Below are 16,467 nucleotides of genomic sequence, written 5' to 3' on the forward strand. Positions count from 1 at the left end.
AGACAGATTATTTACCATCTCCTCTGCTCCCTCTCCACTTAGTGGAGACTGTAAAACCCATCTCTCAGTTTTCTTAGCATGGTCCCCAGAACAGTTATAACTGGTGCTCAGCTATGGTTCTTTTCCTTCTTATGTATGTCCTTGACTTGGTCTCTTGGTCTGTGCTTTCTCTCCTCCCTCAGCCTGATAATGTCCTTCAGCCTATTTCTACCCAAACTGTAATTCAAATACCACCTCTTCCATAAAGCCTTCCTCTTTCCTACTTCCAGCAACCTGCATCCCTCTCCTCAAGCTGGAAATAAGTTCCTCTGAACTCCTGTTCACTTTATATGCACGTATATATATAATAATGCCTGGCAAGTCTGAGCAGGAGAAAAGCAGTTAACAATTATGGTGCAGCTCTATGAGAGATAGAGAGAAAAAATATTCATGACTTGGAAGACTGCTTTTCACTGTTAAGTGGGAAAAATGGCAGGTCCAAACTATATATAGTATGATCTTATTTTTGTGCTCCTGTGCATAGAACACATAATATATATATGCGTGCATGTCCACAAAAACACAGAACTAAAAATGTGAGGATGTACATTTCTCCAAAATGTTAACAGTGGTCACCCTTGTTTGTTTCTTGTTTTATTTTCTTCTCTGTTTTAATTCCATTTTCTTTGGTTTTAGTGGACCTCAGGTGCAGAGAAGTGACTTAATCATACTGCTTTGCAGTCTTTACGTTGCACAGGCCCCTCTCTGGTTTTATCCTAGATTTTCTTTTTTCTTCCTTTCATCCCCCATCTTTTCCTCTTTTCTATTTGCTTTCTTCCTAATGTTCTTGATGGGTGTCCTTAGATGTGCCCAGATTTTTCATATTAAATATGAATGACCTCTGCAGTATATATATTATTCTATAATAAATACATATTATATAATGTTATATAATAAAATATGATATAAAATATATATAACATATACACATATATTATATATATATATATATATATATATATATATATATATATATATACACTGTATTTTAATCTGAACGAAAACCTTTTTTTTTTTTTTTTTTTTTTGTAGCACAGGCTCCGGACGTGCAGGCTCAGCGGCCATGGCTCACGGGCCCAGCCGCTCCGCGGCATGAGGGATCTTCCTGGACCAGGGCATGAACCCGTGTCCCCTGCATCGGCAGGCGGACTCTCAACCACTGCGCCACCAGGGAAGCCCCGAAAACCTTTTTTACAGTAGAAACTGGAGTGCATATTTGTTTAGTACTTCCTTTCCCCCTTTCCTTCCCTCCCTCAACTTCACAGTCACACACACACACACACACACACACACACACACACACACACACACACACGAGAATGAAGATATCTTGACCAGTTGTACCCTCAGATCTAAAATTCTCGAATTCTCTATTATATCTGTTGGTTGATGCCTGTCTTGAGCTCTGTGATACATGGCTATACATAGCATTTTCTCTGAATTGTCTCAAGTAATTGAGCCAGGTTCCTAGTTCTTAGCACAACACAGAGCTTTAGGAGAGAATGGCTGTGGCAATGGGGACAGCCTTATGGGGGCATGGATGGTAATTCGTGGTGAATCTTGCATTTGTCTTATCTTCTCCCACTCTGGACTCTATTGGAGAGTATGGCAAGAGGGACTCAGGCTTTGGAGTTAATCCTTTGTGTGTGTGTGTGTGTGTGTGTGTGTGTGTGTGTGTGTGTGTGTGTGTGTGTGTGTACACCCATACATATATATGTGAATACTTATTGAAGGTTTACATTTTAAATATGTGTAGTTTATTATGTGTCAATTTTACATATGTCAGTAGAGCTGTTTTGTAGAAAAGTTAATCATATTAATGCTTTGTGGAGAATAATTTGGTCTTCGTAGTGTATCTGTGTGAGGCATGGGAATATGTTACTAACATCCCGTTGAGTTTTGAAGTGTTATGTGTCTGGGTTGCTTCCTCTTAAGATTCAAGCAGAACTTCCACCTCTGTGGTTGAAGGTACCTGACTGTGACTGACAAAATGAAAAAAGCATGGGTCTTGGCATCATATAGGCATTTGTATATCCTAGCTAAGAAACCTTGCGTGAATGAATCTGCCTCTTTGAGGCCCACTTGCCTTATCTGAAAAATGAGAGCAAAAATATCTGTCAGTTTTACTGTGTGGGGTATTGTATGTTCCTAGCACGATGCTTAGCATGTAGTAAGGCTCCTCTGGCGTATGTGCAGCATATGTGTGTGTATATATAGTATACATACATCTACTCTGAGCTTGTAAACAACAAACAATATCCATCCATGACAGTTGCTGCTCCTTTGGAGAGCAACGGTGGGATCTTTCTCTCAGAAGTCTGCTTACAGTGGCAGCTCTAGAATTTCCATCTAGGAGTTGCTAAGAGAGGACAATCTTGTTGGAAGGAGGGAGGGTGAGAGACTCCTCTTAGAACTTCATTTGCATAACAAACAGTGCTTTCCTAAGATTCTCTTGTATCTGGGAGTTGTTTGGAAGGACTGTTAGAGTTCTCAGTCACCCTTTGAAGCCTCTGTTGCCTCCCCTCTCGCCATTAAATAGAACCAAAATGGTGAAAAGAAGATTTTTGCTTGATTTTTTCTTGGTAATATTCTTTCAGCAGGCCTTCAGTTCTTTGCTATCTCTGTCCTCTGATGGACAGGGTCAGATAACACTGAGGGTGTTTTCTCTGTTCCAGGCAACAAGACTAGTCATTAGAGGGAAATGTCATAGTCCATTTAATGCAATTTAAGCCCTGACCTTGTGGTTAAAGAAAAGAGGAAAAAAATGTGGTGGTCCCTCACTTCCTGGAGTTGAGAGGCCATGTGGTAGGCAGAAACTTTTCTGTTTCTTCAGAATTCCACTGAGTTCTGATCTCGTTAGATTTGATCATTATTATTTCATAAGGGGGAACCTCTTTATTTGGCCCAAGTGTTGGAGAGTAAAGATCTCCTAGACAGATCTGTTTCCCCGGCACATCATGAGTACTTAAGATATTTGTTGAATCAAAGTAAGCAATATCCATGTATTGTTTTATATGAGAATTTACTGTGTAGAATTTGGATGGACAACTGTAGCCTGACTTCAGTGATCCATGAAGGAACAAAATGTGTTCCATCCACGTAGCTGGAGTTTCCCTAGCACTACCGGCCTGTTCGCGACCACTGCGCCTTGCCTTTATTCTACCAAAGTCAATTTTGGTCTCAGTTTGGTCTTCACTTTGACTCTATTTCTCATTCTTTCTACTCTTATCATTCTTTTTAAATACCTTGGATCCCTTCGGAAAAGAGGAGCTAGAGATGGTTACTTAATTAGCTCCTCATATCTGTCTGAGTATAAAAACTGTAGGCAGCAAATATAACCAGCTCATGTTGAGTTTCATGAAATCTCCATGTCTTAGGCAAGCATGCTCAGTGGGTGCTGAATGATACAGTGCTACAATCAGAAATTCAGAGAAATATGAGGAAACAGTGAAAGCATCTGGTTGTATTTGCTGCCTACAGTTAGGCCCAGACCAAGTCTCTCCCAAGGTTGATCTGTTTGGTCTTCCTTGCTGCCTCTGCCATCTTCTCTCTGATTCTTATATTCTGCAGTAGCCCAGTTTCATGTACATTTATTGAGCATTTACTGTGTGCCAGGTATTGTGCTAAGGTATGGCACAATACCTTTTGGGAAGGTATGAGGAAGCATGAAACATTGTTCCTGCTATTGAAGACTCAGAGTTGCTGGGATTAAGGTGGGCGGGTCAGACCCATTCACAAATAATTCTGTGTCAGTCAGACAGCTCCACCACATCCTAGGATGGAGGTGCAAAGTGAGATGAGAGAATGAGGACAGGAGAGACAAAGTTCTTGTGAAAGACTTCAGGATGGGGAGGTGAGTAAGAGCAGAGGCTTTGGATCCAGCTAAACATAGATTCCCTCTCATTCTGCCATGACTGTCACTAAACTTTACCAAGGCCTCTGTTTTCTCAGTGGGACACCCAAGGGCCACTGTGCTTAGCGTGAGGGTCTAATTTAGTAGCGTGTGGAGACTACTTAGCAGAGTGCTTAACAGATGACCTTTTTACAATGATGATACAGTCTCAAAGAATTTTAGAACTGGAAGGGGCTTAGGGAATCATCTAAGTTCATTCCCTGTTTCTATCTTCTTTGAGACCCTGAGTCTGTGATTCTGTTATGGCCACATTGCTCAGGAAGGAGCTGGGGTTGCTCCTCCCATCAAAGTCCTAAAAGTGGGTAAAGAAATACTGTACATTACTGATTTGATGGTATCAAGAGTGATAATAAAATATTTAAAAACTGTCCTGATAATACAATTTAATGTATAAATATATATAAAATATAAAGTGTAGTCCCTTTTATTCTCTAAACAAGCAAATACACACATGCACATATAATTGTTTACTATGTGATAATATTTATAGCACACATTATCATGCTAATGTCTCTCTTTTTTTGTTGAGTTGGGACATTCTCTAGAGTATCCTTGTCGCTAGCTAAATGATCCCCATTTCCAAGTGATGGTTTGATGTAGGGAATGGCATCAGATCCTTCCAGCAACATCCCTGTTAAGTTGACTCTCTCAGAGGCCCCGGCACCTTATTCCAGCTCAAGAAGGACTGAGTATGTTACTGACTTGTCAGGGCTGTGATATACTTTGAGGGTCCTTCGTGGTTTGGACCCTCAAAGCCAGAACCGTTGGCACCGCCTGCTTTGTGGCCTGTACTTGCCAGTGGTGCTGAGTTCCTTTGGAGCTGCTGGTGGACGCAGCACACACGCAGGCCTCTGCCCCCAGGGTCTGTTGAGCAGCTGCCAGACTGGTCCATGTCTTGGGCCACTGCTATGCAATGTTATCAAGTGACTTGTAGTTTTTGTAGCTCATATTATGTGCCCAATAGTAGAGAACTATTTCAGTATTTCAGAAGCCAGTATCCATGAATCTGTGTGAACCTGAATATTAGTTGTGCAAAGAGCACATAATCGTTCCCCGTATTAGATACCAGATCACTTCAGGATGGGAAGAGGAAAGCCCAAAGCTATAAAGAGGTTCACCTCTGTTAAACACCCGTGATTCTGAACTATCAGAAGTGAAGAATTTACATGTGCTGTAACAGAAGCTCCAGAAAGAGATTCTGTCCTTGTCGCACACGTCCCTATTGTCTGTCTTCATCAGCTCTGAAACTGAACAGCATGGCCTTTTTTTGCTGAGGCTGCCTAACTCTGCTGGAGACAGCATTTTCATAGCTTTATTCTTTTCATTCCCCAGAGCCACCTTGTAGCTATCATTTATTAAGTGTGCACAACACACCAGGCACCGTGCTAAGAGTTTATAGAACTTTGACTTATATAATCCTCACTGCAATCCTGTGTGAGATTCTATTGAAGCTTCCAGTTTACAGATAAGGATATCAAGACCTTGATCAGTTACTTAACGTTGCTATGCTATATATCCAGCTGGTAGCAGAAGTTGAATCTGTACCCCATATTTTGACTTAAACCCCATAATTTGACTGTGGAGGCTTTGTCCCACGCCTAACCTCTTGTTTGGCATAGGAAGTGTCAATTTTTTCACTTAAATTTTTTTTTCTGTGAAACTGTTATCTTTAATATAATACAACGACTCATTTACATGAGAGCTGAATTTCTAAGAATTAAAATAAAAATTCCTGACTGTTTTAGAAAATCTTACTACTTAAAAGTCAGTTGACATACATGATCTCGTTTGATCCTTTTAACACCTTTTAACATGTAGAAAAGTTTTTTTTTCTTAACTTGTTCCAATTTATAAAGGGAGAAGCAGCCTTAAAGGAGTTAAGTATCATGCTTAGGTTCACACAGATTTTAAGTGAAAAAGTCTCCAGTCTAAGACCTGTCTCCCCAAAGTCCATCCTGTTTTCTCTAAGCTTCCCTGAACTGGGATGAATTGGGAATGAGGTGTAAGCAGTCTTTGATTTTAGAAGCCAAGGTAGTGGGCTTTTCCATGATATATCTAGTTGTTATCCCCATGTTATCCATTTCTTGAATTGCGGGAAGCCAAGAGCTGGAAAATCTGCTAGAAACAAGGATGATGAAGCCTTCAGTGGTGATGACACTGGTTCTTTGTCCCCTGCCAAGTGTTGTGGAGAAGAAATAGTATTTTCCTAGTATAGGGGCGAATATGGTACATCTCTGCAAGGTCCCTTTAGTTTTGGGAATTTCTATCCTGCAGTTGCCAACTTGGTAGAATCCAGGAATGGGCGTTTGTAGCTTTATGACACTTAAATAACTGCAGAGGAAAATGCCTTGCTGGTGAAAAAGAACATGAATATGAAGAGATCATGATGCCAAAATTCAGATTATCAGTTATCCCCCATACAGGCTGATTCTGAACACTATGGAATAATAACTCATAATTACTAGAACTGAATGACAGAGACTTCCCAGGAACGGGAAAGCTGATGCTCTGTGGACATGTTTTTGTGGAGGCCCAGAGGACCCACTGAGGTGGGCTGATGTCCCAAGAACTTTAATTGTTGCCAAGAGTCCTTTGCCCCCTTTTCCCTGTTCTTAACGTACTGGATTATTTTACCAGAGCTGAGGCAGTAACTACCACAATGAAGCAGGGTCTCAGGTCTTAGAAAAAGTCAAGTACTGAAAAGATGTTCCTGGCAAGTTCCCAGCCTGCTTGGAGTTAAAGATCCACATAGAGCTACTCAAGGTCTTATGGGCAACATTTGCCTACATCTCATAGGCTGGGCTGAGAAACCGTTGTGACTGTGAACTAGGATGACTTATGTACAGAGAAGGGAAGAGGTCTCTACGTCTATTGAGGAAGGACAACTTGAATTTTAATGGCGTATCACTTGGCTGTTGTCTTTATTTTACATAACATATTTTTAATTATAAACCTAACGAATGTAAATTACAGAAAGTTTAGAAATTACAATCCAACAACAAAAAATCACTTATCATTCTCCCACTTAGATATTATTGCTGTAATTATTTTGAAAATGTACCAGCCAGCCTGCCTGGGTACAAATCCTGGCTTAGTAACTGTGGGAACTGGGGCAAAGTCACTGACGTGTCTTTGCTTCAGTTTCCGCATGTGGAAAATGGAGAGAGCAATGGTATCTCCTTCACAGGGTGGCTGTGAAGATTAAATACTACCTATAAAGAATTTAGATTGGTACCTGATACATGGTAGGCATTCAGTAAGTTTGAATTGCTGTTATTTTTATTTTATGTTTATTAAATCATCTGAATTCTTTCTCTAAACTCAAATATTTTTCTTTTGCAAAAATGAGATTGTACTATGCATGTTTGTATGCTCTTTATCTTTCATTCAGCCTTTTGTTGTGAGCATCTGTATTCTTCTACAAAGTGATTTTAATAGCTAATTTAATAGCTAATAGATAATTACATTGTTAGAGGTAATCAATTATACATCCTTTATTGTCTCTTGCCATTGTAAGCAGTACCTCAATGAACATCTTTTTGGATAAATATTTACATACCTTCTTTTTCTTTTGATGACAGTACTTTATGAGGGAGCATCCTTTATTAGAGGTTACCAAGTGACCTCTAATAATATGCAGCCTAGGGTGCCATGAGCATATATATTGTATAAGCAGTGGGAGCATATATATTGTATAAGCAGTGGGAGCATATGTGGGGAATGACCACGGTGCATTATGGACTTTCCAAGGCAAGGCTTTTGTCAGCATCTTCCTTCTTCTTTCACAATGCTTCTCATGGTGTTCTTGTCCACAGCTAACAAATCAATAAGATGTTTATGAAAAGTAGCCACGTGTACTTTTCTTATATTTCTAGTTACATTAAGGCAGTTAAGACCATCCTTAACATTTTGCTGGTCTTCTTTAAAATATATATTTTTTATTCCAAACAACAATCGAATCATTTCAAATATTTTTTGGACTGAAACTTAATATAAGTAAATGAGCAAACAGCTAACTAACAGTCCAGTGGGAAACAGATTCTCTCCCAGGAGATACAAATTTTATGTGACTGTGTGAGTGAGAACAGGTCAGGTCATATCCATGGTGAGTTCCCATGATTTCGGAGAGAGAGGATGCTGTTTCTAGTTTCCTATACATTAGGAATTCCAAGAAAAACTTGTTTATTACATCCTTAGAAATGACACAGGGGGCAGAGTGCAGTTCTCTGGTGCTTATCTTTGGTGGGCTTAGATTTTAAAATGACAGGACATCACAGAACAAGCTTCTACCTGGAGCCTTAGCGTCACAGACCTGGACGCTTTCTCCTTGGGTGGCATTCTCAGGCTGTCTCAACTCTGACCTCCCCACTCCCACCTTCTTCAAATCCCCAAAGACCCTTTATAAGTACAGGGTATGTTCTTAGCACTAGGTGCCATTTTAGCCAAAGCATTTAGAAAAGTGTCAGAGGTGGCAAGATTTGGATTCCTAAGAATGCGAAATCTTTCAACCATCTAGTGCAAGGATTAGAAAACTTCTGTAAAGGGCCAGATAGTAAGTACTTTAGACTTTGTGGACCATAAGGTCTCTGTCACAACTATTCAACTCAGCCATTGTAACGTGAAAGAAGCCATAGACAATATGTAAATGAATGAGTGTAGCTGTATTCCAGTAAAATTTTACTTATAGACGTTGAAATTTGACCTTCATATAGTTTTCACTTTGTTAAACATTATTCTTCTTTTGACTTTTTTCAGTCATTTAAAAACGTGAAAGCCATTCTTATTTCACAAACTATATAAAAATAGGCAGCAGGCTGGATTTGGCCCGTGGGCTGTCGTTTGTTGACCCCTGATCTACTAGTCATTATTTTTCTTGTGCATATCACTCTCTGACTGCACCGTTTCCCTCTTTGTTGTGTCATTTTTTGAAGTCTTCCTGCCCTTTCTCTCAGCAAGCTGAGGCTCCAGTATCCTTTTGAGAATCTGTGCTTCTGACATTCATGTAGCTCATTAAGGAGAGTCAGAACACCCACCTAAAAGAACCGTTAGGGCAAAATCAGATAGCGTCCCTCCTCTTTTTTGTGTCCTGGCTAGTTTGACATATAAGTTGGGTATATGGAGGTTGCAGACTTTGTAACCCTGGCAAATGGCTCTGGTCTCTGCAGGGTTCTAAGGCTCTAATGAATAGAGTATGCAGCCTGAGTGATGGTGAGAGTCTGATTTTTAGATAATCAAGGATATTTATATCTTTAAATAGGTTGGTGCCTTGGAGTGCTGTTTCAGCATGAAATTGAGAGTCAGAGAGAGGTCTGGATAATCAGTTTGGTGTCATCTCTTAGAACAATAATGTATCAGAAGGGTATTCAGGCTCGGGATGGAAATGAGGAGTTATAAGCATATGTTGCTCTATCCTTGCTGTATTTAAAATGAAAACACGATACAGATTTTTATATGTGGATGTGTTTAAAGGGAAATAATATGCCCTATGTCATAGGGAAACAGAACACCAGAGAACATTCTCAAATCTGTAGCTGTAGCCCTGCCTGGTCTGTGGAGCTGCTCTTCAGACAAGCTCCTGGCAATTATTTAGGGCTGCGAAGCAGTGTGGGCGACGGAGGCTTGGCTGCCTGCATAATGCGATTGGTTTGGTTGGTCTGACAGATGCAGTGATTTATGAGAGTGCTTGTTGGGAGGACACCTGCTGCTGAGAGCAGCCAGATGAATGGCATACATGTGGGAGGTCGAGGAGAGCAAGGGATAGGAGAGGGGTGGTTGTGCGTAAGGCAGGCAAGGATTGTCCTGATTACAGCTGTGAGAATTGTGGGCTAATATGGAGCTGTGGAATAGCGTGAAATGGAGACGCAGTGTAGGCTTGGGAATTGTACACACCTGAGTTTGAATCCCTGGCTCTACCGCTTGTTAGCTGAGATCTTAAGTGAGTTGCTTCCCTTCTTTGAGCCTCCATTTCTTCACCTGGAAAATGGGGATAATAAACACCCTCCTTATTTCCCAGACCGTGAAACTGTACTAACATAAAAGTCCAAGTGGGATTTCTGGTGCATGGGAGAGCTCAGTAAGTGGTAGACATTATCAGTGTTTGTCCGTGTGTCTATTCATCTGTTTATTCACCTGCATTGATTGTTCTTTGTAATTTCTAATAGAGCCTTGTTTTCAAATAGATGCCTAATGGCGACTTAGGCATCAAAAGCTCTTGTGATCAGGGTGTAAGTACCTAACAGTCAACGTGTATTTATAGGTATATGTATGAACATCTAAACGGCTCATAGAAGTTTAGTAGATACGTGAAGTATGATTTAAAGAACAGCTGCCTGGCTAGTAAGCACAATAATTGGGGGAGACCACAAATAAGACCAAGAGGAGATATTGTCTCATTCACCAGATTGGTAAAAATGTTAAAGTCTGACAATACCAAGTGTTAAGGAGAATGTAGAGGGACGGAGCTCATATGTACTACTAGCGGGAGTCTAAGCTGATACAGCTACTTTGGAAAATGATGTGTTAATATCTAGAAATTTGAAGATGTGTGTATCCCATCTCCAAGCAGATTTCCACTCCTAGGCGTAACCTAGAGAGATCTCTCACATGTAATCAAGCCAGTGTGTTCATCACCACGTTGTTTGTTATAGAAAATAATCTTAGTATCCATCTATGGGGTAATGGATGCATACTTTAAGTGAGCTAAAGGTATATGTGGTATCAGCATAGAAGAATTTTAAATAATGATGCGTGAAAAAAATAAAGTTGCAGACAGAAAGCCATTTATATATAGTTTGAAAGTGTGGAAAACAATATTAATGTATTGTCTATGGATACCTACATATGAAATAAAAGTTTAAAGAAGTTATTTGGGATGATAAATATTAAATTCAAGATAGTATTAGGAGAAGAAAGAGAGATATGGTTGTAAAGGTTGCGTAGGGCCCAGATCCCAACTCTGCCCTTGACTTACCAGCTGTATACCCTTAGACAAGTTGCTTAACCTCTGTGCCTCAGTTTTTTGATGTATAAAATGGAAAAATAATATTATCTACCTCATAGGTATGCTGTGAGGGTGAAATGAGTGAGCATAGGTAAAATGTTTAGAATACTACCTAGCAAATAGTAAGTGCTATATAAGCGTTAGCAATTCAGGTTCTAATTACATGAGTATTTTTTATTATTCTCTGTTTATTTTTTTAAATGTTAAACATCGCAGTTTTTTAAAATGTATAATAAATGTTTTAGTATTCTAAAAGATAAAGACTATATGTAACATAACTACAGTATAATTAGTACACCTAAAATTAACAATATATCCTTAACATCAAATACCCAGTTAATTTTCAAATTCCAATTGCCCATAAATGTCATTAACTTTTTATAGTTTCTTTGGATTAAGTTCCATGCATTATACTTTATTGATTTATCTTTTAAGATATTTTAATCTACAAATCCCTCCTACGACTTTCCTTTTTCTGCAATTAATTTTTTATCTTTATTGAGGTATAACTGGTATATAAAAATCACACACATTTAATGTATACATCTTGATGAGTTTAGACACATGCATATATTCATCATACTATCACCACAACGTCCCAAAAGTTTCTTGTGTTCTTTTATGTGGCTTGTCTTTTTGGGGTTTTTTTTCTGGTTTTGTTTTGTAAGAACACTTAACGTGAGATCCATCTTCATTAGTTTGTTTGTTTTTAAATTTTCTCTCCAGACTTTCCACAAGCACATTTAACCATTGTCCACATGCATGCATCTACCTGTCACTTAAAATAACTGATCTGGTTGGAACATAGATATGCACCCCCCTTGTCCTGAGGAAAGCATGGAAGGAAGCTTATTCAGCAATAGAGTCAAAGTTACAGAGGTTTGCTCTTGTAAGCTAAATAAGTTCCTGTGTTCTACTGTACCTGAGATCCAGGGGTCTATCCTCCTAACATATTTTGAAGTATAGAACAAATACTGCAATTTTCTAAAAAGAAGAGATGTCTTTCTTGCCCTTTGTCATCAAAGAGTTGATAAGTGACCAAAGATTTAAAAATATCATCAACATAGGAATTTCAGGGTGTGTCATAATAATAGTATAGCTGCAATCCGTTAACCCCTAAATGTAGTAGGTACTATGCTTAAGATACACTCGTTTTATGTTTCCCTATGAAGTAGGCACTATTTTTAATCCCTGTTTGACAGTCAGGAATCTTTCTTCCTGCCAGAGCCCAGGTAAGAGTGACTCATGCTCTTGACTGCTAGTCTGTACAGCCTGCCTGGCTGTTGTTTACATTAGCTTCCTGTACACAGATTCCTACTTCTTTCCTGTGCCAATCTTTATAAGCTAAGTTATGTTATGGTAATGAGCAGTCCTAAAATGGGAATGGGATAGCTTCTAATAATAAAAGGTTATTCCTCGTTCATGGTACATATTCATCAAAGGGTCAGCTGAGAGCTCTGCCACAAGCTCTTTACTCTGGGAGCTAGGAGTCCTGGACAGAGTAGCCATAATCTCAGACCTTGCGGGTTGCTATGGAGAGAGAGAGAGAGAGAGAGAGAGAGAGAGAGAATATATGGGAATGAGAACTATGGATAATCTCACCCTAAACAGTTAAATGCTCCAGGCTGAGAGAGACACACAACATTTCCACTCACATATTATAAACGAGAGTGCTGGTTTTCAAACAGGGCTGATTTTGCCAACGTCTAGGGACATTTTGGCTGTCATAGCTGGAGAAGGTGTGTGTGTGGGGGGTGCTACCTGGTCACCAGAGGTCAGGGATGCTGCTAAACGCCCTACAGTGCACAGGACAACCCACCCCCTCCCCCCGCCAGCCACCACAACACACATATAGCAAAGAAGTATTCGGCCTCAAGGTCAATAGTGCCAAGGTTGAGAGACTCTGGACTAGAGCCAGTCACAAAGAGCCAGAAAGTACAATTTTATGAAACCTGTACTTGTTCCAGCTTGAAACCTGTTCAGGGAGGAGGACCTGACATACTTGACAAATAACACCAGTGACCACTATGCGCACTCAAGCTTAAACGCTGTTATAAGGGCCCTTCAGAAAATACTTCCCCAGGATGGAAGTGAACTGTTACTTTGCGAGATAGCCATAGAAGGAGTCTTCTAACACAGTCAACTCCATCGAAGGCCAGAGGAGGCCCCCGGGACTCACTTCTCAGCTGACCGCTGCTCTTCCTCACACTGCCTGAAAGGAGTATAATGCAGGCCACATATACAATTTAAAATTTTCCAGTCTCCACGTTAAAAAAGAACAGGTGAAATTAATTTAATAGTATAATCTATTTAATTCCGTATATCCAAAATATTATCATTTTAAATGTAATCATTGTCAAAAGAAGTGTGTGAGATATTTTACACTTTTTGCACTTTGACACTTCGATGCTCACAGCACCGTCTCAATTCCGACTAACCACATTTCCAGCGCTCAGTTGGCACACGTGGTTGCAGTATTGGATATGCAGCTCTGGAGGTTTCTGTTCTGGAACTTGGTGAGGGGCTTTCCTTGGTCTCCTCTGAGGACCAGCAGACTGCTGTCTGTAACCCAGAGTCAGTAAGTTCTGGAAGCGTGACATAACTTGCAGGAATATCTGTCCCAGACTCCCGAGGACGGCCTGCGTATGTTTCAGGAACAAAGAGGGATTGGTTTCCTGTGTAGTCTGTGCTATTACCCCTTTTTCTGATTTTCACTGGCAGGTGCCTCGTCTCCAGACATGGAGCCCAGCTATGGGGGAGGTCTCTTTGACATGGTGAAAGGAGGTGCAGGGAGGCTCTTTAGTAACCTAAAGGACAACTTGAAAGACACCCTCAAAGACACGTCTTCCAGAGTTATACAATCTGTTACCAGGTATGTGTGTCCTCCATTAAGTTAATGGACTCTGTGCCCCCAAAGGATCTGCTTACCTGCCAACTGCTTACCTGCCAACTGGCTCAAAGACTATCAATTTTGTGATGCAGCTGCATGGGATCTGATTGACTAGGAATGCCATTGAAGCTGCAAAGTTGAGTCCTTCAGAAGCTACAGGCATAGGCTGGGAGGACTTGGCCCCTTGGTACGTTAGAGGATAGTGGTTGCCATCCCTGGCTTTCGAATCCAGCATCCTGAATTCTAATGCAGTATCTCCCCTTGTTAACCTAAGGCAAATTAATTCACCTCTCTGAGCTTTGCTTTGATACCCTAGTAAGATTTATGTCTTTAGGTGGTTTGAGAATTAAGTGAGACAGTAATGCACATGCAATCCAAATAAGCAATACTTATGGATTGTAATCAAAACAGAATTTTGTTTTCGTATCTTAATAGCCCTTTAAAATTTATTTACTGGGAGAAGTTTCTACCCTTCTACTGTGTGAAACTTTTACAAGCAGGCCATATGAATTCTTTTTTTACTCTTAGGAATTAGAAAGTTCTAGGGTCACTTTAAGTTAAAATATGTGGTTTTAAATCAGAAATTCAAATGTGAAGTCCAACATATTAATCAACATTTTAATTTTTTTCAACAGTAATTGTATCCTTTCCCTTCAATCCCCAACTAGCGCCTGGTAGGCAAAAAAAAAAAAAGGGTCCTTTTTTCTTTCTCCATCACTTCCTCCCCTACCCGCTAGCTGCATGCCCTGTTTGGAGTGGTAGGTATGTGCTTCTGAGGGTGTGGGCTGTCTTCTATCAACAGTGCTTACTTGTTAGGGGGAGGGCCTGAAGGGAAGTCAGAATATAGCTACTGGATGGAAATGTCCCAGGTCTTGATGTGCAAGTGATTGAGAGAGAGAAATCGTGGGACATTTGGATCATTTTAATGAGTGCCCTTTCTTGTCTTGCTTTTAGCTACACGAAGGGAGATTTAGACTTCACTTATGTTACCTCCAGAATTATTGGTAAGTTTCTCATGTTTATTAACTGCCCAATAGCTCAGCTTTCAATGGCTGCCCATCGCGAGAGCGGACCTGTTTAACCTATTTTTTTTCTGTGTGACCCTTCCTCCAGTGATGTCCTTTCCTCTGGACAGTGTTGACATAGGATTCAGAAATCAGGTTGATGACATTCGAAGCTTTTTGGATTCCAGACATCTTGACCACTACACGGTGTACAATCTGTCGCCCAAGTCTTATCGAACTGCCAAGTTTCATAGCAGGGTAAGGAATTTTAGCCCTGATCACAAGGTTGAAGACATAAGAGGGTATTTTTCCCCTTAAGAGCTATCCTCAGAGCCTTTGCCTTTAGGCACATGGAGCTGAAAAACTATATACTCTGGACACTTCTCTATCCACAAAATTTTTATTAGGCTGTTATGAGATATTCTGAGGCTTTTCCTTGGGTGAGGATATTTGTAGGAAAGTTTCTCTGTCAATAAGATACCATCTAATTGAGGGCCTCAAATCAGCTGTGGCTGGTTGCTCAGTTGTTAGGGCACATTGCTATGCGGCTCAGTGGAGATTGACTGCTACGTAGGGCAGTTGGAGACCCTTATGCTGGAGCGCTAATGATGCCTTTCACCCTTCCTTATTGCTGCTTTGGCATCATGATGAGACAGTGTGGCTAAACCAGTAGAGACACACCAGTATTAATGGAAATAGCTTTCTGACATTTGGTAAAGGTATGTGTTTCATAAGTGAGGTGTAGCACATAAACAGTCCACACTGTAGGTTTGGTGATACTACTGCTAATATTTAGAGCAGTGAGAGCAGCAGCAACATTTTTAGAGCATTTACAGTGTGCCAGGAACTTTACATGCAATATCTCATTCATTCTCTCAATGGTCCTCTGAAGTAGATGGAGAAACTGAGGCACAGAGAGGTAAGGTAACTTGCCCAAGACTACAGGCATGTGTCTTAGCCATTACTCAGGGCTGACAGTATTACCTGGAAACCTGGATTATCCTCTTAAGGAGCTTTTAGAACTAGGCAGAGAAATAGTTCTAGTTTCAGTCTAGTTAAGGAGCTGTGAGAGCTGGCTTTGGTTTGAATCTGATGTTAAGCCTGATATTTCTGGCCACTGAATTCTTGATTTTCTCACTAAAATCAGGCTTTTTCTCTCTCAGGAACATTTTCAAAAATCTTGACTTAGCCTTTAGATATGATTGGTTCTTCAGCTACACCTGGATTTATTAATAAATAGAAAGGGGTTTTACACATTGGACCCTTTAAAAGTGAAACTTGATTTCAACTATGCAAAATGATAGCTGGTTGTGTGTACTGTGTATTGAGGATCTCAGCTTTGATGCCAGAACACATTTTGCTCCAAATTTTAGTTGCCATTAATAATCTCTGGGCCTCAGTTTCCTGATCAGTAAAAACTAGAAGAGAGTCTGTATGCTGTCTTAGACCACTTCCTGCCCTCATGTTCAGTAAGATAAGGGAGAATTTTGTGAAGGATTCTCTTTTCCCAGAGTGTTTCCAAAATAGACAAGAGGTAACCCAGTGGTTCTCAAGCTTTAGTGTACATCAGAATGTCCTAGAGGGCTTGCTAAACACCTGGGCCTGGCACTTCTGGTTCAGC

The 16,467-nt window shown here is 40.3% G+C and overlaps 1 protein-coding gene across 4 annotated transcripts in view; it reads left to right on the forward strand.

Moving 5' to 3' along the window:
• The window catches only part of DNAJC6 (DnaJ heat shock protein family (Hsp40) member C6), a 155,751-nt gene that overhangs the window by 94,921 nt on the left and 44,363 nt on the right, over positions 1–16,467 (forward strand). For all 4 annotated transcript variants that reach the window (XM_007460081.1, XM_007460082.1, XM_007460083.1 and 1 more), the window contains 3 exons: positions 13,674–13,824; positions 14,797–14,846; positions 14,956–15,104. In XM_007460081.1, the coding sequence (XP_007460143.1) occupies positions 13,674–13,824; positions 14,797–14,846; positions 14,956–15,104 (350 nt within the window). The remainder of the gene's footprint in view (positions 1–13,673; positions 13,825–14,796; positions 14,847–14,955; positions 15,105–16,467) is intronic.

Source organism: Lipotes vexillifer, unplaced genomic scaffold (genome assembly GCF_000442215.2).
Source record: "Lipotes vexillifer unplaced genomic scaffold, Lipotes_vexillifer_v1.1 scaffold134, whole genome shotgun sequence".
In the NCBI taxonomy this organism is placed as follows: Eukaryota; Metazoa; Chordata; class Mammalia; order Artiodactyla; family Lipotidae; genus Lipotes; species Lipotes vexillifer.